Raw genomic sequence first — 22,743 nt, forward strand, 5'->3', positions numbered from 1 at the left:
TATCTTGAAGCTCCAAGCCGCTAAAGCAGAGCCTTTCATAGAACCACAGAATTGCAGAATAGTTTGGGTTGGAAGGGACCTTTAAAGATCATCTAGTCTGAGACCACTGCAATAAGCAGGGACATCTTCAATGAGATCAGGTTGCTCAGTGCCCCATTCAGCCTCTGCCCAGAAGCTTTCAGCACTACTTCCTCTCTTAACCTGTTTGGACAATGCCAGCATCTTGCCCATCCTCAGGTCCATAATATGATGCCTACCAAGTTATTTTTCTAGGTCCTTGCATATCTAAATTCAGCTTTTTTTTTTTCCTGTGCTGCACTGCTAGATTTGGCCACTGATACTTAATTGTACAAATTCCTGTTTTCTTCCTACACCTCTGCCTACCTGCCTTGTTTTCTGGAGCTGTTGCACCAATGTAGGTCATGCCTCAGTCCATCCTCAGGGTGTTTTGAGTTGAATGGGCAACTCACATGTGCCATTTTCAGTGTTTGTTTCACTTGCTGAAATGCTGCCCAACATCAAGCCTTTCCGGAGAAATATTGGGAAGTCTGTATGCTATGGAGCTGATGATAGGAAAAAGAGTTGCCACTGTGTCTTCAACAGAGCAGTAGGGCAAACATATCATTCTACCCGTTTTATTCTTCTTTTCTTTCTGTCTGAGGAGATGGGACATATTCCAGACACAAGACTTAATCATTACATTGCAGAGTTCAGGAATGAGGAAGACGTTTTTCTTCATCATGAGGGTAATCTTATTTTATGAAAATTACTTCACTGTCAGAGTAATTTCTTGGGATGCAGCCAACAGAAGACCTTTGTCATCATTTTTCTAAAAGGTAATGTGGTCCATCATTCATTAAAAGTACATGAAAAGTAAATGCGACATTTTAATTTGTGCAAAATACATTGTTTTAGTTTCACATTTTTGGACATAAAAAAAAGGAATTCCAGATCACATCAAAGCAATATTTTTTCTTTCTTGCTGTTTAAATGCTGCACTGGAAATGGGGGATGTTTGCACAATCTCCTTACAGAGTCTCTGATCTTTTCCCCGGCTGAAAATGTGTATACTGTCGATGAACCTTATTAAACCTAAGTGAGATGTGGCCCTTGGATGCTCACCCTCAGTGCTCAACTCCAAGTGGTGACCTAGCAGGGAATCCCTACCAAGCTCCCTTGATATGCTGAGCCTTAGTGGACATAAAACTCTTGGGAAGGCAGCTGCTTACCCTGTCTTCTCTTTCAAATACTTTGTTGAGATAAATATTAATGAAGACCAATCAATTAACCCAATGGGACATCCTCTTGACTTGGTTTCATATCCACTTGTTTTGAGTAAATTCTCCTTGTGTTCTTGTGAATTTTTGAATTGCTTTGATGCTTTGACTGTGGATGTATAGGAATCTCAGTACTGAACATGATCACTTTGCATTCCGACAGCAGATTTGCTCTGCTGTGATGTTTGGTTTCCTTAGTGCTGGCATTCCCAGTTCCCAGGCTACACTGACAGTGGAGTGCTGGTTATCTGTGGAGCCACACTGATGATAACAAGCAGGGGCCTTTTTTTTTTTTTTTTTTGCGTTGCTGTCGTGTTTACAGCGTCACGGGAACATGTGCAGTCCAAACCTGTCATGTCACACTGACAGAGCAGGTTGCAGTTACAGAAGATGTCAGGAATTTGTGAGTTCACTGCACATCCAGGAAACTGTGAGGCTGATTTGATGATCAGCCAAAACTGCACCTCGCTCGTCTTCCACAAGAGGAAGATAAGGACTCTTCTCTAGAAGACCCCTCTGAGAACAAGGGAGGCCTTGTCACTGAGGGGAACCAGAATTGTTTTCTGATCTCCCAGAAAACATAAGTGTGGGGTCCCAAAGAGCAAACAGGAAGCTCTGACCAAAATAAAACTCAATGCAAGAAGTATTGGCAGAGCAGTAAAATGACAGTGAAGGCACCTGAGCTGTGCTGATCTGGCTGCCCCAGGTAGCCCCAGGGGCTGCTCTGCTCTGGAAATCACAGCCCCAGTGTGCTGGGAGGGAGACATGACCCCCCACTGTCCTGAGGGGTTGGTGTCCATGCTGGAGTTATGGGATAGAAGTTTTGCTGGAGTTATGGGATAGAAGTTTTAAGCTGGCACCATGGCAATTCTCCACATTTCTGGGGAGGATGCCACCACCAAGTGTCCTCAAGGCTAGGAGAAATCTTATCTAAGATAAAACATCATGTGAAATGTGGAGTCTGTAGTATTTCTTATGTGGGAATCAAAATTTTAAACACTTTTTCTCCAAAAAAAAGTGAGGTTTTTACTTGCTTTTAATTTTCTTCATGTAAAGAGAATAGTAACAATCCCACTGAGTTCTGCTTGTCTGTAGGTGCTGGTAATGATTTGTGCAGAGCTCCCTTGCTTTGTGTGGCTTTTGTTTAAAAGAATGAGAGCTGGTAATTTGAGTGGGCGTTTCCTATCTGCACATCCTGCAGCCAGTTTATCCCTGTGCACACGCCTTCAAGGGCACCAGGCCTGGCAGTCTGTCAAGAGCACTTCTGAAAATGACTCCAGTGAGTTAAACATTCTGTATGGGCAGATGCAATGGTATTCTCCAAAAGGGGAAACCTTACTCCTGTAATGCTGCTGGTTTGGGAATCTGTGAGAAGGGATCTGGTTTTTTAATATATCACACTGTATTTATCTGGACTTTCTTATTTTTCCATAACTTTTTGACTAATTAGGAAAAAGAAATCCATAAGAAGCCACATAACTTTATTCTGAGCCTAATGCAGTTGGTCAGGACTGGACACTCTGCAGTCCTGGCACACAGCCTCCTGTGCATTACTCAGTAGGGTATGGAGCCAGGAAGAGTCACTGGAGGAGCCAGGCCTTGCATTCCTGACTTCTTCCATAACTGAATCAGAAAGATGCCCACATCATCTGGGTCTCCTCAAGCCTTCAAGGCTCTCAAATCAGTTCAGTTTATCACTCCATTTACAGCAAATTTTCTGGAAAGGGTGTCTTTGGATCTGGTGGAAATAGTCCCAAAAGGGCAATATGCAAAGGATTAATTCAAATTCCAGATTCTATTATTCTGGTATTACCAGAAATAAAGTTACAGTAATTTCACGAATACAAGCCGCACCAATTTGACCAAAATTTTGGTGGAAACCCGGAAGTGCGGCTAATATTCCGGGGCGGCTAATCTATTAACAAAATTCTAAAAGCTGCCAACACGGAAGTGAGAGCCCGCGGCAGCCCCAAGCCAAGCTGGAGCCCGGCCGGCCCCGGCAGAGGTGGGAAAGCCTGGCAGAGGCGGGGCCAGCAGTGCGGGGGGCGGGCGGCAGAGCCTGAGCCAGCAGGGCGGGGGAGCCCGGGAGAACTGGGGCTAGCAGCGCAGGGGAGCATGGCAGAAGCAGGAAGGCCGGCGGGTGGGGCTGCCTGGCAGCGGGGGAAGCCCAGCAGAATCGGGGCCAGCAGCGTGGGGGAGCCCGGCGGTGTGGGAGCCTGCAGTGCCGGCCAGGGCGAGGAAACGCGGCGGCGGTGCAGACGGGAGGGGGCGGCCGGCGAGCCTGGTGGCGGCGGCGGCAGCCCTGCCGGCGGGGCGAGCGAAAGCGGCACCCGCGAAAGCGCCGCGGGGCGAGCGAAAGCGGCAGCGGGGCGAGCGAAAGCGGCAGCGGGGCGGGCGGCGAGCCCGGCGGCGGCAGCCCTGCCAGCCGGGCGAGCGAACGCGGCAGCGGGGCGGTGCTGACGGGAGAGGGGGGCCAGCGAGCCCGGCGGCGGCGGCAGCACCACCCGGCCAGCCCCGCCGAGCCGTGGCGCTGAGCTGGGCCACCCGGCCCCGTCGGCAACCATGAGCGGGCCGAGCCTTCCTGGCCCCGCCCCGAGCCAGTAAAGCCCGCTATGCCGCGATCCTGTTACTAATTGGCCAATTTGTGAAAGCTGCGCACGGATTCTCGCGACGAACGAAAGTGCGGCTAATATTCGGGGTGCGGCTTATCTATTGACAAAGACAGCAACATTGTCGAGGCACCGGGGGTGCGGCTTATAATCCGTGCGGCTTGTATTCGTGAAACTACTGTATGTTACTTCTCTTAACAGAGTTAACAGTTAGGTGCAAGAAAAATACACAGAAATAACAAGTTCTGAAATGTTTGGGGTTTTTTCCACCTTCATTTTTGTGATATAGAACTGACTTGCTATCTTATCTGCTATGTATCCTGCAGCCAAACTAATCCTGTCTGTGCCCTAGATTTTTATTAGCCTTGCTTGCTTAATACAGAAAGATTGGTTACTAGGACTCCTTTTAATTCAATTTACTAGTGTACTACCTTTTCTCTTGAATATGATTTTTCTGTAGTGTCCTTTAAGAATTCTTGACCTTTTCCAACCCGGGACATATTTATAGTAACCTGATCTAGTTTTTTTTAATCATTAGTGATCTTCCCAGCAGGGTACCTTCCTTTGTCTTCTTTCTAATAGGATTCATGAAACATCCCAATTTAAAGTGCCCAAATGATTGAACCACTATGCTGGGATTTACTGTACTAAATCAGACTCCAGTGGATGGAGACAAGAATTGTGTTTGTCAGTTTGCACAGCATTAGTCAGATATCTGATGTCAAAGTCCTTGCCTTTTGGTAATAACACCTTAACATTGCTCATGTAAATATGTTTTAATTTTCCTTTAGCCAATTCATCTGTTTTACTCCTTAAATATTCACATTTCCTTTGAGACTAGTCAAGGAAAGGAGCCCTAATAAAGAAAATATCAGAAATAGATGTGGAAATAGGCAGGAACATCAGGCTATTAGTGGTGTTTGTATGGGAATGCTCACCATGCACAGAATGGTGCGAGTACAGCAATCTGATCTGTAAGTTTGACTCTGTGAACATACTAATATGATAGGAGGTAGTTACATGCAGGCTTAAATAGATGACAAAATATTAACAGTTTTAATAAATCCGTCTTGTACATGCAGTCCAGCTATAAATGGTGCACAGACTGACCACAAAATTATAAAAAAATACAGATGTATTTTTAGTCACATAGGAGTAAACAGAGTATTCTGCACTGTCGTGTGAGTGTGTGTACATGTACTGGCAGACATACAAGGTATTTGTAGCCAGTGAGTTGTGGCTCCTAAGCTTGACTTAAAAACTGAATGAGTTCATTATAATCTCAGTCCCCTCCCCTAAAAGCAAAAAAAAAAAAAAAAAAAAGTGGTATGAGGGATCAATCTAATCTGCTTTACTAAATGAACATGTGAAAGTGCTTATCTGGGATAAATCTGGGTACTATACATATTTCTGTCTCTTTTTCCTTAAACAGAATGAAAATGCCCTCGTGAAAATAAAGGAGTTAGGAGTCGAGCTTGCAAAGATCAGGGAGGAAGTTGGTAAGTAGTACAAGAAAAGTAACAACAAAGTGATTTTCTCACTTTACATGAAAGCAGTTATTATGATTCCCTGTGATCTGATCCTGAGGAACCTCCATACATGTGATGAAGTTTTTTCTGAAGCCCAGTGGCAAAGGGTTTTGTGACTTTGCAGGGAACCTTGATTTTACCTCTTTGCTGTGCAGGTGGGGTCATAACCACACACACTTGGAGCCAGTTGTGCATCATCTTTGCTAAACAAATTGTTCTTCATAAATCCTTAGCTTCTGTCCTCCAACACTAGCACTGCTGAGGAGAAAGCACAGTGTGATGAGAAGTGGGAGCTTGAGACCACTGCAGTGCACAGTGACTGGGAATGCATCACCAGCTTATGAACATTGCTGTACTTTGAAGTTCAGCTACAAACCAAAGGACACCAAGCTCAGAAGTTGCTTGTTAATATCTCTAAGGCCTCTTCCTTGTTGAAAGACAGAAAGAGCAGTGCATCCCATTTGGTCTGTGTATTCCCTGTATACCTGCATGCCTCTCTTTTCCTTTTTAGTTTCTGATCTAGACAGAATAGTGTAAAGATATTGCCACTTCTGAGAGAAAAGATGGGTTTTTGCTCTGGCTTCAGCCAACAGGCTGAGTTTTTCTGGGCTTAAATCTCTCCAGAATGAGTGTGATGTTGGGTTCATCTACCCCAGGGCAAAGGAAGAGCAGGACCACTGCATCAGGGGACACGCTGAGTACCCAAAGTGTTGGAACCACTGATGACTGGAGCTGTGAACAAGGGGGACCTCTCAGCTTTCTCTGAGTGTGGGAGCCCAGTTCCTGGGTCACCCATTAAGCACAGATTGTGTCATGTGGCCAGAGCATGACATGGCCAGCAAATGGAGGCTCAGGCCAAACCCTTGTGGGATGGGCAGAACTGCAGATCCTCCCTGTGCTTTGCCTTCACCTTGCCCATGACAGCCCACTTCAGAAAAGCTGAGCACAGCCCTTTCTGATGCCCAGCATCTTGTGCTCCCTGCTTCACCCCTCTGAAATTATTTGGCTGTTTGTCATTTCATAGAGAGCTTTATTGTCCCCATGGCCAATATATACTGCAGCAATAGCAAAACAGGTTTCCACTTATTCCCTAATGCCTGCCTTCCTCCATCCTCAGCATCTCTACAGCTCTTACAGAAGAGTTGTTGCCACTGGTGCTTTCTTCAGGCAGGACACATCTGAAGTTCTTGGCTCAATAGCCACTTCTCATTTGAAAGCCCTACCTCAATCTAGCAGGTTGGGATTGCTCATTTTCATGAGTGCTTTTTTAAGTAGTGGTGGTGACATGGGAAGGAAAGAGAGGTTCAGTGCTGGAGATAAAGAGCTCTGCTTCCTTTTACACCATGTTTGTATAGCTGAAGTGAATACTAATCCCTGGTGGTTTTGCTGGAGAAGAGAACTTTGCCAAGGGTGTAACTGTGTCTGTTTGGGGGTACAGACTGTACAGACTGTACAGAGGTACAGACTCCTCCTCTGCACAAAGATGAGTCCTGGTGACATACGCAGGGACAGTTTTGGTAAGAAGCACAGACACCCCAGAAAAGCAGCCTGAGCTGTACTGCTTCAGGAGGGAGATAAGATGTAGATGTGTATGGTCTTTCTTCCTCAGAGAGGGAAAAGAATGTGTGAGAGAGTCCTTTCCTCAGTGGTCCTGTGGGCATGTGTAACGGAGAGGAGTCATTACAGGCCACGTCTTCCTCCCATGACTCTGGAAGACATGGAGATGCTGAGCAGAGTTTGTGAGTGACACAGGTGGCTGGTCACCTGCTTGGTGTGTGCAACCCTGAGACGCAACATGGCCAGCTAGAAGCACTCTCACTGGGATGAACAAAAAGATGAACATGTGCAGGTATTGCACTTCTGAAGAATGTGAAATAATTCATCAGCAATAAAAATCCTAGTATATACCCCTAACCTATGGAAGGTAAATGACTGTGCTTTTTAGCATAAGTCAAAAATTGCTGCACAGCCTATTTTCCTTTTCCCTTTAAAACTTAATTTTGTGAAACAACCAGTGTTTTAAAACTGTGGATGAGGTGAAATGGTAAATGCCATGTACATGGGAGCATTTCTCATCAGTGCAGTTCTTTGCAGTCTCCAAAGCAGTTCAAGCTGAGGTTATTACTGGAGACATGAGGGTGCTACTGGAGACAAGCAGCCCACCTGTGCTATAGGAGGATTGTTTTGGTCTCACTGTAAGATGAATCAGTGTGTTGTACAGTATTGTACATGATTTATGCAAATAAAGAATGAAGCAGTCCTTTGCTTGACAGCAGCAATCTTGGTTGATTCTATGAAGGAATTCAGGGAAAATCAGAGCATGTTATTTTGCCTACAACCAAGCTGTAGTTCTGACTTGTCTCCACCACTTTAATAAGTAGTTTTTCATTAATTTAAAAATAACCAATCCATTTAAACAGCATGGATGTTGGTCAGAAATTCCTGATTTCTTACGTGTAAATTCACCGTGTCAGACTCACTGATGCAAATGCCTGAATGAATCGGTAAAACTAGGCTGGACTAGCCAGGTTTGATACAGGGAGTGAGTCCAACACTTAGTTGTTTAGGCAATAGCTGCAATTCAGAGTTATAACTTAGGTCCTGAATGTGCTTGGTTATTACAGCATGCAGTCTTTAACTTCAACAGAAACTACAGGATTCTGCTGTGCAAAGCAATAAAACTGCAACAGAGAACCCACTGTTCAGAAATTTTTATTTTCTGAATCATATTCAGAAAATATGTTTAAGGAAAATTCTTGTGGTAAATAAAACCATTGCTCAAGCAATAGCAGCGATGGACCATGTGTAAAAATAGCTTAGGGGGACCTGCACCATCTGGAGCCAGGCAAAATACTGAGGTTCAGACAACACTGTCCACTTTTACCCCCAGCACTCCTGTGGAAGTATCACACCACATCTGAAACCAGCATGGGTGAAATAGGAAAGTGATTCTCCCTTCCCAGTCCTGGGGAGGAATCTTGGCCTCTATGTAAACACTGAGGGACTTGTTATTTAAAGCAATAAGGTTTGCTCATGTATTTTGCTAGGAACAGCAAGGCTAGGAAAACATGACAAGCAATCATTCTACACTCAAGACACCAATCTTTATAAATTTTAAATATAAGCACTTTTCAGCTGCAACACTTGCAATAAAGAAGGTTTGAATACCAGCTGTTTCCCTTCAAACTAGTGAAAATTAAATGTCAAAATTACCTGCTCCTTTACTGTCAGACCAATGACATGAAGTGTGCTGAGAGGAGGTATGGAGATGCATAAAAAACCTACATGAAGGGAAGGCAATGAGATGTCAAGTCAAAAATTTGTGTTAGCTGTGTTCTCAAGAGTTTTGAAGCCAAAGCCTTTGTACCATCTCCTCCTGGATATGCCTCCCAGTCAGAGGAGTGTGGTGGCTGTGATTTGTCTGTGATTTTGGGGCTGAGGGTCAGGAAGAAGAGCCCCTTTCCCATGTCAGAAGGAAACAGTCCCTCTGTAGGGCCACAAGACACCAGCCCCCAGTTCCCACAGGAGCTTCACTGCTGAATGCCAAGTACCAGGGCTGGGGAGGCTGCACTGACTGTGTGTGGTGGGGAAAGGAAGGTAATTCCAATAGTGACATTCACCTTTCCCCCACCTTCCCAGCCCAGCCTGAAGTGGGGTTTGCTCATCTGCTGTGCACTCAGTGCTCAGGGAGTAGGGAAGCTGTTCATTTAATCCAGCACAGTGTCATACCAGGAAATGCCACGTTGTGTCAGGGTCATTTCCAGCCCATCAGCAGCAATGGAGATACCTACAGAGAAGGAAAAAGAAAACCAGGGTGTAACTTTTCACAACAGACCAGTAATAGTTGTGCTCTGCTTGTTTTGCTCCATGTCAGCAATACATTAATATAACTTTTCTGAGTAATTTCTTCTTTGTTTTTAGTAGAGTAGCTCACTTTTACAGTATCCCTGTCTTGATGCCTGAAAGCTAAATTCACAGTTTTCCAGCAGCATTAGCAGGCTGTCTGTTCAGACACTGTTATGAGGTCCCTTCTGGAGATGACACAGCTGTTTCCCCAGGACCACGCGCTGGAGCCACAGCTGGCTCCTGCAGGGCACCTCTCCACACTGATTCCTGCTCCCCAGGCAGGAGAGCTGCAGACCCTTGGGCTCCATGGGCGTTGCCTTCTGCTGTCTCTGGCCCAGGAGAGCTAGGCCCAAAGAGATTCAGTTTTCCCTCAGCACTTCAGACCTCAGCCTCCTTTGTCTTGGTCTGAGGTTTATGGTAGGGATCACTCCTTCTCATTAGAGGTGTTTAATATTCTGTGTAGGGGAAATTGCCTCATTTTCTGCCTCCAGTAGCATTGTTGGGGAATATGCCATGCAAGCTCACTTTGCCTCCTTCCCTCTTCCCCCCATTTTGCACTTGCATCAGGGTCTGATTTGTGAATAGTCTTGTATTCCAGATTATAGGATGTGTTTCAGATAGACTTTCTTTTGGTTAGAGCACATTTTTCCATTGCCCAGCCCTCCGTGTGTGCTGGGGAATCTCATTAGAGAGGCAGGAGAGAGATGGGGTTCATTACATCTCCTATTTAAAGCTTGAGTAAGTTTGAATTCTACTGAAGGCAGAGCTGCAAGGATAGCCCCCCCTGCTCTGGGATCACTTTACAAGCCAAAGATAATAAAAAAGCAAAAAGCAAGAGGGAGGGTTTAGAGCTATAATCCAGACTGCCAGGAGACAAGATATTCCAGCTAATGTACCATTCTATTCTGGATATAAAACAAGTGGGGAAGCTTTCTATGTGCTGCCACTGAGGTGCTAGACTCACTGGTTCCTCTCCTTCTGTAAGGAGCAGAGAGCTTGGCAGGGACAGAGTCTCTCACAGTGCTCCAGAACATATCAGGATCAGAACAGGAGCCCGATAGTGTTTATCTGTCTGGATATATTGAGTAAGTTGGGATATTGGTGTCCAGCAAGTGTGGAAGCAGAGCTCTAAATAGGCTGAAAAATAGCTATGTGGGGAAGGGAATGGTTAGCTTGGGTGTCCAAACTACCTTGGAATGGGTGCACCTAACATGAGCTGTGGGGTCAGCACTGGTAACTTGGACAAATTGTCACTATCCTGGGAAAAATGAGCACAGTCTGACACCGTAGTACGAAGAGGTGGGAAGATACAGATATTTAACAAATATGTTGTAATAGGATAAATATGAGTTTGAAGCATTCAGCAGGGAGACTCTGCTCCTAATCCTCTGACTTACAGTGCCATATAGGTCTGTGCATGGCACCTGCATTTTGAAGGGCAAGGGAAGGATAAATATGCAATCAGTTTGTTCAAAAACCTGATCATCTTTCTAAATCAGCTGTGGGTCTAAATCTGAAAGAAGATCTGGCAGTGCCATTAGAAACTCATTTCTCCTTCCCTAGTATTCTGAATGTTACGGTCATGATGATTTTAAGCACTTCTTACCTGCTAGATCTTTACAAGTGAGCAAACTTGCTCTGCAAATGTAGTCTGGCTGATCTTGTCCAGCTTGCATCAAATCTTCAATATCTGGATTTTTTGCAACTGTTCTCTAGCAAAGCAAAAGGCTGAGGACACGGCCTTGTTTGTGACATTGCTTTCCTGGGACCAGGAGACAATAAAGGTGAGGAACCAAATGGGGAAATGAACTGATTTTCCTTGACTTGATGAACTGTTGAGAAATGCAGGTGTGAATTCTGAGACATAGTCACTGGGTTAGTTCACTAGAGTAAAAAGTTCATACTTTCTGATTGTCTTCAGTGTCAGCCTTTCATTGTACTCTCTGATGCCATGAAGCACACAAGATAGTGGTTTGAATACAAAAATATTTTAAGCAAGTGTACATGAATGGATTTGAATGGTCCTTGCTGGAGCTGGAGCAGTTTTATGGGATGAGCAGCTCCAAAATGGGATGTCTGAGATATGAATCCTTCTGGTCAAGTGGTCAGTCATATCCCTTGTATAACATGGGAGAGAAGAACCAAGCTCATTGCTCTACAGACAGGTCCAGTGCCACTGCTTGGTCCTGGGCAGCATGAGAACTGTGTGGCCTTGTCTCCACAGACCTCAACACAGCAAGATGGAAGAAGCTGCTGAGCGAGAAGGAGGAGCTGGAGAGGCGCTTCGAGGAGGAGGGGAAGCAGCTCCGCAGGCAGCAGCAGCAGGAGATGCAGGCGCTGGAGCAGCGGCTGCAGGAGGAGTACAACACCAAGAAGGAGAGCCTGCAGGAGCAGCACAGGCTGCAGCTGGAACAAGCTAAATTGCAGCACCAGGACCAGGTCAGTCTCCACCTGTTACTTTGAAGAGTAGTGCATGCTAGCACTGATTGGGTTCAGGTGATGAAATATATTGAACACTCCAACATGAAGACACTGGTAATGAGTTATGAGTGGAAAAATGTAATCCTGAATATCTTTACTGCCCTTTCTCCCCATTAGTTCTACTCTTTTCTCTACACACTATTACATTGACATGTTGTCTTCACATGCTTGCTGATGTTTTACAATAAAAATATTAAGATTAGCTCTACCGCCCACATATATTTGCTCCTCGACCCACCTATTTTAGTCAGTTTATGACTAAAACCAAGGGTTATAAGAACCTGTTCCACACAGGTAAGGCCAGGAGAGTCAGACCATTGTTATTTGCTAGTTAAAGGTCAATACAGTGAAGTGATAGCACCCATGCAACACATGCAGCCTAAACATCAAGCATGTGGTACACTCCAGGTCCCCTGATTGCTGATTGCTGTCCCACCATTCAGTCTAATCTCTTGGACTGCACCTCCCAAGTGTTTCTGCTTGCTTTGCTTTCTATGTGTAGACAGGAGTATTCTCCCAAGCAGCTACTTTTGTCTGGTTTTGTCAGAACAAAAGCTGTAATTCAATGCAACTAGGCTGTTTTGTCCCAGACCTGGACAAACCACCTATTTCTGTTAATGAACTGATTTCTAAAGGTGTATTAGAAGGTGCTATCAAATAGGTTTTCATGTTCTAAATCAGATTTTTCAAACTATTTCTCTGTAAATGGTTAGAACCAACCACTGAGGCATGTCTTTTAGTTCTCACTTCAGTTTTCTTGCAATGCCCTTCAAAATTTCTGCTTTTCTTTCTGGTATGAAGGAGGGGTCATGTTCCCAAAAGCCTCGACTATTTTTTTCCGTGTTCCCAAAAGCCTTGACAATCTTTTTCCTTTCACTGTGTCAATGTGTCAGTCTGCCTGGTGGAAGATGTTGGCTCTAGCTGCAAAGGCTTACCTCTCCTGGTAAGAGGTCACCTGACATCAGCATTTATGAAGGAATTTGTTCACTTTTTGCTGAAATAGCTTATAGCTTAGCTCTGCTACTCTTTGAAGTCTTTCTGCAAGCTCTCAGGACCACAAGAGCAGGTGTTTGTTCTTCTCCTCTCGAGCTGATCAGTGCAAGAAAGCTGTTTGAAGTCACTGTAGGACTTGACTGGAAGGGTGCTTATTTTTCTCATGTTTTCATCTGTTTTAACTCTATTCATCATCACAGAGGAACAGTGGAAACACATCTTTCCCTCTGTGGGGCAAATAGTTTTTGTTTGCTCCAGAGCTGAAAATTAGAGCTCCTGATTACTGAAATATCAGAGCTCCTGATTGCTGAAAATAACACAAACATTCATTTCCATTGCTTTGAAGGTGCAGCTGTGACCCCAGTATCTCAGAGTTTTAGCTCACATATTCAATTCATAGTTCAGTTAGCATTATCAGTTTTAGCAGGTTATCTCTTTGAATTTCTACTCTGCTGTATACCCCTCATGTTCTGAGTGCTCTTGGATCACTGGAGGCTGACAGGCCATGCTGGAAAGCTGCTCACCAACATTTCTTGGCCAAGGAAATGGAGCTCTTATACTGTACATGAGAAAAGCTGTGTCCTGGAGCTGCCCATCTGCCTGAGGAGGATTTTAGTTTGCATTCTTGAAGGCAATAATAACAGAAAAATCTTTCTGACCATGGATCTGCATGTATTTCTCTATCCATAAATCTAATTTGGAAGATTTTTCAAACTCCTCCCACTTTCATGGTTTCCAGTCACAGCTTAACCTTCCATGCTGTGTTGCTTCAGTCACCACTCAGTTCCCTGCCAGACAGCTGTTATTTGTTTGGAGACACTGTTCCTGCGTCAGGTTTTGGAGGTTCAGCTCTCTCTGAGGAGGTAGCAGAGCATGAGAGCCAAACTCCTCACAAAATGACCTTGTGTGCCAGTGCATTCTCACATCTCCTTGCAGCTAAAGGCAGAATTGCAAAGTAAAGGCTGTGATCTGTCTTCCCAGTGTTTCTCACTTGAGGTGCTCAGCTCAAGCTGTTTTGTCCAGCAGCTTACTGAACTTCTCCCACTATAGCTCCTCTTGATTTTACTTTATTAAGCCTTAAAAATCCCACCTGAGGTACTTTCCATAGCCAGAAATAAACATGACTTGTGCTAAGTGAGGTGTTCAAGCCTACAGAATAAGTTACTAGCATCCAAGAGAGCTGCTTCCCAGTGCCAAGCTGACTATCTGCCATGAAAAACTGCAGACAGGACATCACAATGGAAGATTAAAGAGAGTCACTTGGGATGTGGATATGAAACACACAGAAGGCAGAAAAATCTCTATAGACAGCTAGGACATACTTAATTGGCTTTATAGATAAATAACTTGCCAAGGATGGTGGCAGTGAGAGGAGACCCCTTCACCTTCTGTGGGTGTTAGCATTGAGGATAATCATTCCTATGGGATGCTGTTCAGTTGAGAAGAAATTAGACCACAAATAAAGGCTTCAGGAAAGGTGAGGCAAGGAGCATGGCAATGCTCATGAGGCTTCAGCTTACAGACATCATGTACAAGGACACTGTGCTCTGGGAAAAGCCAGGTGACAGTCCTTGCCCCATTAGCAACCCTTTGAGTCATCTGGCCCCCACCTTTCTCAGCTCTGTCATGCAATACATCAGCAGGCTGAGTCCCCATTATTTTGCAAACAGTTATTCACCACTGATTTATCTCCCACATTATTATGAAAATTAGTTTGGATAATTTAAATGCCCAACTTTCATTGTGAGAGCATGTTTTCTCCAGTATGGTTGGAAATTTGGCTTGTGGTGGGTTACCTAATACATATATTTGACAACTAAATGCAGTAAAATAGCATTTATTTCAGCCAAGGCAAACTCAGCTGCAGTAAAATTCTACCATTATTTACATAACTGTGAGCAAATAAAGCTGTTTAGAGTCAAGTGCCATGAACACAGCAGCTGTTTCACTGTAAATATAAAATAGTTTGATCCTCTGTCTTGCCAGGTATCACAGATAATACTGTGTTAAATGTAAGGAATAAAATTACTATGGTTATAAACCCCAGAAAAACAAATTGATGCATTGCAGTCAAAAAGTGCTCTGGACCACTGACTTAATCTTGATCAGGATTTCTTACTGCAGTTCCTTTAATGACTCCTATCAAAAGACCATCATTAGGGATCTCACTTTGCCTTTAGACAAGTCCAATAACAAACAATGTACTGAAGGAGTCCCAAACCCATAGGGTGCTCTGGAACACAGGCTGCCCACTGCCCTGTTCCAGCTGCACTCCTCACTCCCATGACAGCCATGGGCTGTGTGGCCATTATTATAATTTAGATTAATACAATGTTGAGACTTCTGGCCATTTAATAAACAGCATCTCCACCTAAGGGCTTTTTGACCTCTTGCTGCTTATTTACCTCTTCATCACCATTAAATTAAAAGAACAAAAATGCCATTGGCAGTGACTACATGCTACCACTCAAGACATCAACATGGCAAAACTGGCTCAGGTGCTGGAAGTGTTATATTGAGTAGATCCCTTTGCTGTTTCTAGCTCACTGGAGCTCTCCAGCAGTGGCTTGTTAGTGTGCCACAGCCTGTCTAACCATGTGTCCATGTCTGCACTCGCTGTTGTTGGAACAGGTGGAAGATCTCACAGCTGTACATGAAGCTGCAATGTCACAGCTGGAAAACAGCCACATAGTGGCCATTACAGTACTGCAGGATGAGAATGACTGCAAGATTCAAGGTAAGCCAAAGACAACCCAACTGCTACACAGCTGTTCCAGAGCAGGAATTAATGTTGTAGTGACACTGTACTTCTTCCTCCAGAGCAGATTACACAGAAAATTTGTGTTGGTCCACCCCAGGTTCATGCTAGGGCAGATGGAGAGATGTCTGCAGCCTACAGCATCTAACTTTGACCTGAGATTATCTGAGGGGGGTCTCTGGGTCAAAGATAAGGCTTTCACTATGTGTTGCTGAAAATAGAATCCAAATTCCACATCACTTCACACACACGCTTTTCCAAAAGCCTAATCCTCGGATGCTTGGGAGGATAGAGCTCTCGTGATATCTCTGAATTTACGTGCTTAAATACCCACAGTGCTTCTAAAAACAAGACTTATCATTTCCAGTAGCAAATGTCTGGCCATGCTGAGCAGTCCAAAGCCTCTCACTGGTGCAGATCTGTACTTCAGCACTGTTACCTTTATTTTGTGTTACAGTTTGGCCACAGGATTGATGCTACAGACAGAGCTCTTCCCTCCCTACCAGTTCAGTGTCTAAACATATGCCTTTGTGCATGCTTTAGCTGACACTTAACAGCAATCTGTACAATCTCCCTGGTTTTTGCTACATTTTAAATATCTCTAGTAGGTTTTCCCACGTTTCCCAGATCAAGCCATATTGCTGAGCTCTGCATTGTGTCAATTAGAGACACGGTCCAGAGCATAACATGAACTGAGTACAGTGTATTCCCCTCCGTCATGGGCAGAGAAGGGATCTAGCATAGCATTTCTAAATTAACATATGCGACTTTGAAAATAAATAAGTAAAAAGCTGATTCTTGCTTGAGGACATTCTTATCTGTCCGTGGTTTTTTAGTATTTTTTGATGATAAAATTCAGTTGTGGTTCATCACGGGTCTGGTGGCCACAGTTTGTGTTCCCTGCTCCTGGTGCGGGCCTGAAATGCCCTCCTGTGCCTGGAAAAGGCACTGCAGCCGCTGCGTGCACTGGAGCGATGGGATTATCCCTGCTGTGACAGGCTGCTGAGCAGGGTTAGAGGGCAGAACCCATGGCCTCGGGGGGTAAAACACAAAAAATACAGCGTCCATATACAAAAAGGCAGCTGCCACTACTGCACTGAATGATGGTTTGATGCTATTGCTTTAGAGATTAAACTCTATTTCACTTTACTTATTAAACTTCTGGTTATTAATATCCCCAGGGTGAGTTATTCTAGCAGAAAAACCTTTAATCAAGTTTTTTGTCTTCTTTCTCTCACTACTGGAATAAACCTCTTAGCTCATCTGCCACAGCTTGAGGCGAAGTAATGTCATTTGTATTTTTGCATCCTCTCTATGCCCCCAAAGAAATTGCAACCCCAGCTTTTAATTGTATCAAATTTTAAACCCTTTGATCTAAGGATACTCACCCTCAACTGGCAAGTGGCCCATTGTCAGACTAAACCTTTTCAGATCAGAGTGCCTGGGAGCTGAGAATTCTGAGCAGTTCTGAAAAATCAGAATCTGGTCACACAGAAACAGAGGTATCTGCAAACAGTGAAAGAGCGGGAAATTCTGATTTTCAGAACAATTTACCTAAGGTCACAGAGCATATTGCTACCAGTTTCCTATTCCTATTCCATGTCCTAAAACTGCATCCCAAATTGTGCTTGGCTCACAACACGTGTGCTCTCAGACCCTCCTTTGCTGGACTTCACTCAGTAATGGCATGTCTGTGTAACTTCTCCAGAACTGAATACTGCTCACAAACTGGAAAAGGCACAACTAGAGGAGACTTTTGAGAAGCTGCGTCTGTCACTGCAGGTGAGCAGATCCTTTATTTCTCACCCTGTAATGGTGCTGGGGAGCAGCTGGCAGGGCAGCCCTGGACACGCTGCCTCTGCCAGCACACCAGGCTGCTGGCTCTGACCAGCTCTGCTACCTCTTGTGCTCTGCCTGTCCAAACTGGCATCGAGCAGCAAGCCCTCAGGATTTTTCCTCCCCCTCGGCTGGTTCACAAGAGAGAGAAAACTTTAAGGCACTTAAAGGCATCTGGATAAAGAAAGAAATGTCTTTTTGACCCTGCTGTCTGCTGGCAAAATTGAGCTCTTCCCTGCTTGATGGGAAGGACTCTGGCACCTGCAGTGGCTGTGAGCATCACCTTGTCTGCATGGTACCTGCCAGCTGGCACCCTCAGGGCTCAGAAATGGTGTCCTCTCCTTGCCTGGCCCTGTGCCTGTGTCTGTGTCTGTGTTTTAACCTCCTCCCTGCTGCCTGGATGTGGGAAAACCGGTCCCATGCTGTAGACACCGGAGGGCAGTGTAGTCCCTGATGTGGGCTGCCCCAGGGCTGGCCCTGCTGTGCAGCAGGCTGTGCATGGCCAGGGTCAGCTCTGCACATCGCAGCTCCCACATCCCACTGTTTCACACCAAGGCCAAAGTAATCTAACCTTTCCAAAGACTCCATGCCATTATCACTCCCTAGATGAAGAAATCCCAAGGAGCAGAGGGCAGAACTGCACCCCTGTGACACCAGCTAAATTTGAAAATGTGTGAACAAGTAGAGGTGCCACAGCAAATAAAGCAAGCCCTGTTTGATTTCACAGGAAGAGATGAATTACAATTTTTAAACGCCCTGACTAGCACATATTGTTGCGCTGCTGCGACAGCTCGAGGCGTGTCAGCAGTTTTGCAATAAGGGCTGATGTAATGTTCCAGACAAGAAATCACAACTGTGAAAGATAAAAATACCATTTTCACAGCAACTGTGGATTTTACAGGTGTTGTGTAGACAGAAGTGCCTTTGATGGTAACAGAAATATGATTGCTTAAAATAACATGTTGTTCCCATGGATAGCTCTGAGATGAAATGATGATCATTTAAATTCCACACCACCAACTCATCATTGCTTGTTACCATGTTAGAAGCTTAGAAAGGGGAAGGAAACAGGTATCTCCTTGCCTCCTTTGGACTCTAAGGACCACAGAAATGCATATGATAGAAAGGCCAGCTCTTCCAAGGAAGGACATGTCTGTTCTCACCCAGCACAAGGTGATGGGGTGATTTAGCATCAGCCACAGGTATTACAGGGATTTTTGTGCTTCCCTGAGACTTATCAAATACCCCATTCTATGTTCAAGTGGCCTTACATAAAAGGGTATCACCTTACAGGGGTGTCTAAGCTTATTAGACACCTTATTAACTTGCCTGGTAGTTTGGCAGTGCAGTATGAATGGAAGTGGGCTGACAACACAGCTGATGTGTTAATTGGTGTGCTTTCCCCTCAGGACCAGATAGACACCCTTACCTTCCAGAATCAATCTCTTAAGGCCAAAGCAGACCGGTTTGAAGAGGCTCTGAAGAAAAACACTGAGGAACAGCTGAAGGTAGATGACCACTCAAACTATACAGGCATCAAGATACATGTTTTTAAGTATTGCACGTCACTCAATTCAATGAAGAGCAATTGGAACCTCACTCCAGGGACAGGGGGCAGGTCCCAGCTGAGATCCTGAGTATTGAGCTCTGAGGAAGAGTCACAAATCTTAGCCAAAGGGGTGTCAGGGATAGGGGGCCAAATGGGCTGCAGAGGACTAGGTCCAGGTAGTTTTCACACCACTGATTCTTCTAAACCACAGGGTTACATTAAGGAATTTCTCTCTTATGGTTGAAGATGTATGTATGGCTGACATACCCAAATCCCTGATACATTTCCTAGATTGTGCGAGCTCCGTATCTACACTTAGAAAAAGATTTGAAGAGCTTAAAACATGTTCTGGAAATGAAGAACCTCCAGATTCACCAACAGGAGAAGATGATTATGGAGCTAGAAAAACAGGTGAGTTGTCCTTTTTCCTACAGAGAAGACATCACAGAGGTAATAAAGGAAAAGTTTGGTTACAGCAGATGAACTTAGGAGAGGTGAGTACACACATGAGGTTGGGGTTAAACACAGTCAAAGAGGTTCACATCCATCAATCTGGATTGCTTCTTCATACAGTACCTGCTCAGTTGTTAGGTTAGACAGCAAGGTGAGTAGTGGAGAAAGAATGGAGGAAAGGGAAATCTGTGGTACTCCAGGGTACACCAGCCTGCACCATATGCCCCTAGAGGAGTCAGGTAGCCTTTTAGGGCTGGAGAGAGCACATGGAGGAAGGTTGAGCCATGGTGTGTCTTGCTGCTGTTCCTGCAGGCATTTAAGGAGCCATATGCGGATTAGCAATACTCAGCAAGCCTTACTCTAGAAAAGGTCTCTCCAGACCTCCAGTAATGCTTTTCTGCAGGCTATGCTGTTTTCTCGTCCTTTGCTTGTGGGATTCCCTAATGAAGAACTCCCCACTTCACCATCAAGTACATTTTTTGTGGGAAAGGGGATTCATTCTGTAGAGCATAACCTGCAGTGACAGTAAAATACAGTGTGGTTACAGGATGAGGCAATACCTCAGCTGGGAGCTGTGGCAGCTGGTTCAGCACAGCATTCAGCAAGATTTGTTTCCATTTACAGGGAAATTTGAGAACTGTGATGATTATTTTGCTGAACAGATGCTTTAGTAAGTGGATGTAGAGAAAAGTGCCTCTTTGCAACTGAGGCTTATTATCTGTGCTCCTTCCAAAGTGCTAGTCTTGGAGCTAAGCCAGCATTTGGAAACACTGGGGGAAAAAAAAGATCCTAAACAACAGCCTATATAATTCCAGGTCATTTAGCTGCTTTTGCTCATTAACTGCATACAAGTGCACAGTCCTTTATCACAGTAAAAGGCTGGGTCTGCTGTGGCCCAAAGGCACAACTGCTTTCCATTTCAAGATATACCTTTGTAAGTGCCAGGACACCTTCAGGACATCTCCAAATGCTCTGGTGCCTCACAAGGGAGCAAGAGGGCATTTCAAACACAGGGTCAGCCTTGGCAGCTGAAAGGGAGGCTGGAAATGAAGGTGGCATAGCTACTACCTATGAAAACTATTGAAGAAGCAGAGAGCGAGCCTGTGATGGTGATTACTCTCTCAGAGCATTTCAAAACAGGGCTGGAATCCATGTGCTGCTCTAACAAAATAAACTAGGGCAGACTAGAATATCTGAGAATCAGGAGTAACCTTTACAATTACCTGCATAGATAGGAAAACACAACCTAAAACTGATGTCTCCACCATTAAGTGTGAGTTATTGCTATCCCCAGTACACAATATTTTGGTTCTTTATAAAAGGTTGGGAAATTCAATAACCAAGCTCACACAGAGAAAAGGTTACCCTGTGCTATCTTGTTTTCTTTCAAAAGTGTTGAATTCAGCAAAATTCAAACTGCTGGAAGACCAAGGACTAAGGTGATAAAGTATGTCAAAATCAAAGCTTGGGGAAAACAGGGCACCTGAGGCTGTGGAACATGCCTGTAAACATTTTACTGATGTTCTAACACACTGCTACTGATGTCCTCAAAGTCTGCCCTTGAACTGTGCTGAATAAAAGCCACCTGTGCTTGGGATAGGATTAATTTCAATTAATTACATCTTAAAGTTAAATGTCTGGTTTAAGCTTGTCATTTAAGCCAACATTGTCAGCAGTAATGAGAAGAGTCTCCAGAGGCCAGCCCACCTCAGGAGAATGCAGCAGCACTCTGCGGGGCATCATCTGCCCTGGGGGGTGACTCTTTCGTCTCCATAACTGAGGAATCATAATCCTGGAGGCTGGATGTCAGACTGTAATGTCTGGAAGATGTACATCACTCCATCTTGCACTCTTCTTTCATCACTAGACTGACCACTCACCACAGTTCTGTGCTGGGTGCTCCTCAAGTGTCACCAGCACTTTCTCCAAGGTCTGGTAACACAGGCTCTTTGGGGAACAAAGTTGTGGAGGCACCACTGAGGAAAACATTTATTTGCACTGAAGAAAACTAAGATCCTCCTCCTCAGTTATAAGTGAGTGCTGGCTCAGCTCTGCCCCTGCTCAATGCTCTGCTGATGGCCCCAGGTACTTCACCAGTATGATGTGGTGGTGTGAATCAGATCTCTAAGTCTCAGCTGCAGTCAAAAAAACCACCTCCACATATACTCAAATTTTAGAAGTTGCTCCACAGACACAAATAATAGAATAAATTATCTTGGATCAGGTGCTGAATGTTCTTCAGACTTGACAAACCTTCTTTTGCTGCAGGTTGAAAAAAATTTAAAACTGGAAGAAAAAATCACCATGCTGCAACAGCAGAACGAAGAACTCAGAGCCAGGATTGAGCAAAATACTGTCATAACAAGGTTTGTGCTGATATTTGCAATCTGTCTGAGCTCAAAAGGAGGCCCCAGGTCTTAATTGTCCAAGGCTGATGCTTATTTCAGAAGGTGAAAAACTTATTTCCTCCTGAAAATGTATTTGTGTTCTGCTCTGTTCATTTTATTAAAAAAATATTTTTTTATTGAGGTTTGCTTCCTTTAACATAAGGAAGGCCATGTACCTGTCTATGAATTTCCATGGTTTTGACATGCTGCTGAGAACAAGCTTGCCAATGGTTCTGATCTCAGCATCAATGCCCTGAAACCCGTTAGTCAATGGGTAATGAGGACATGAAATGGGAAAATCTTGGGAAAGAAATCCTAACAATCAGGCACAACTAACCTTTGGCAGTTCTTTTTCATCAGCACTGCCTTTTTGCAACCTTGTCACAAGGTGACATGGGTGACAAGGCTCCTTGTTAGGTGACATATAAAAAGCAGGGTAGGACAGTCGCTGTCCCAGAGAGTTTATATCATGCTGTAAGACTGGAGACCGCAGTTGGAGCCAGAGAGAAGGCATGCCAGAGGGAGAAACTAGAGCTGGTCATGTCCCAGCACTGCAGCTACCTAGCTGTCATTGCATCCAGAAATGATGCCACTGGCCAAAAATTTAATTCTTAGCCAATTTTTTAAACTGTCAGTGTCTCATCCCTTAGTTTTTGTCTTTCTCATGCCTCGTTTCATAATGACTTAGCCTTTTGAAACTGTCTCTAGCATGTAAATATTCTTAAAAGCCAGCATTGCTTTTACTAACATTCAGATTGGAGTGAGGATTGTTTTCTCTCACCCGATTGTAAATACCTGTAGTACTGTCTCACTGTCTGAGGTGGGTGTCCACAGCATTTCTGTGCTGGGGGAGGAAAAGAGGATATTTTTAAGGTCTGGTTCACCAGACCAGTTTGAGACACCTGCTTTTGGGCTGGATGAATTGTGGCCTGGAAGTGGCAGTCTCTCTCCACGCCTGACAGCAGCCAGGGTGCCTGGTTCAGTGCTTGGCATCTCTGCATTGCAGTTCCCTGTCTCTGGCTGGG

At 44.6% G+C, this 22,743-nt stretch overlaps 1 protein-coding gene across 9 annotated transcripts in view; it reads left to right on the forward strand.

Moving 5' to 3' along the window:
- MTUS2 (microtubule associated scaffold protein 2) overlaps positions 1–22,743 on the forward strand; it is a 271,182-nt gene that overhangs the window by 241,540 nt on the left and 6,899 nt on the right. For all 9 annotated transcript variants that reach the window (XM_033087045.1, XM_033087047.1, XM_033087051.1 and 6 more), the window contains 7 exons: positions 5,319–5,385; positions 11,486–11,700; positions 15,367–15,472; positions 17,202–17,275; positions 18,739–18,837; positions 19,170–19,289; positions 21,600–21,697. In XM_033087045.1, coding sequence (XP_032942936.1) covers positions 5,319–5,385; positions 11,486–11,700; positions 15,367–15,472; positions 17,202–17,275; positions 18,739–18,837; positions 19,170–19,289; positions 21,600–21,697 — 779 coding nt within the window. The remainder of the gene's footprint in view (positions 1–5,318; positions 5,386–11,485; positions 11,701–15,366; positions 15,473–17,201; positions 17,276–18,738; positions 18,838–19,169; positions 19,290–21,599; positions 21,698–22,743) is intronic.

This window comes from Catharus ustulatus, chromosome 2, assembly GCF_009819885.2.
Source record: "Catharus ustulatus isolate bCatUst1 chromosome 2, bCatUst1.pri.v2, whole genome shotgun sequence".
NCBI classification, from domain to species: Eukaryota; Metazoa; Chordata; class Aves; order Passeriformes; family Turdidae; genus Catharus; species Catharus ustulatus.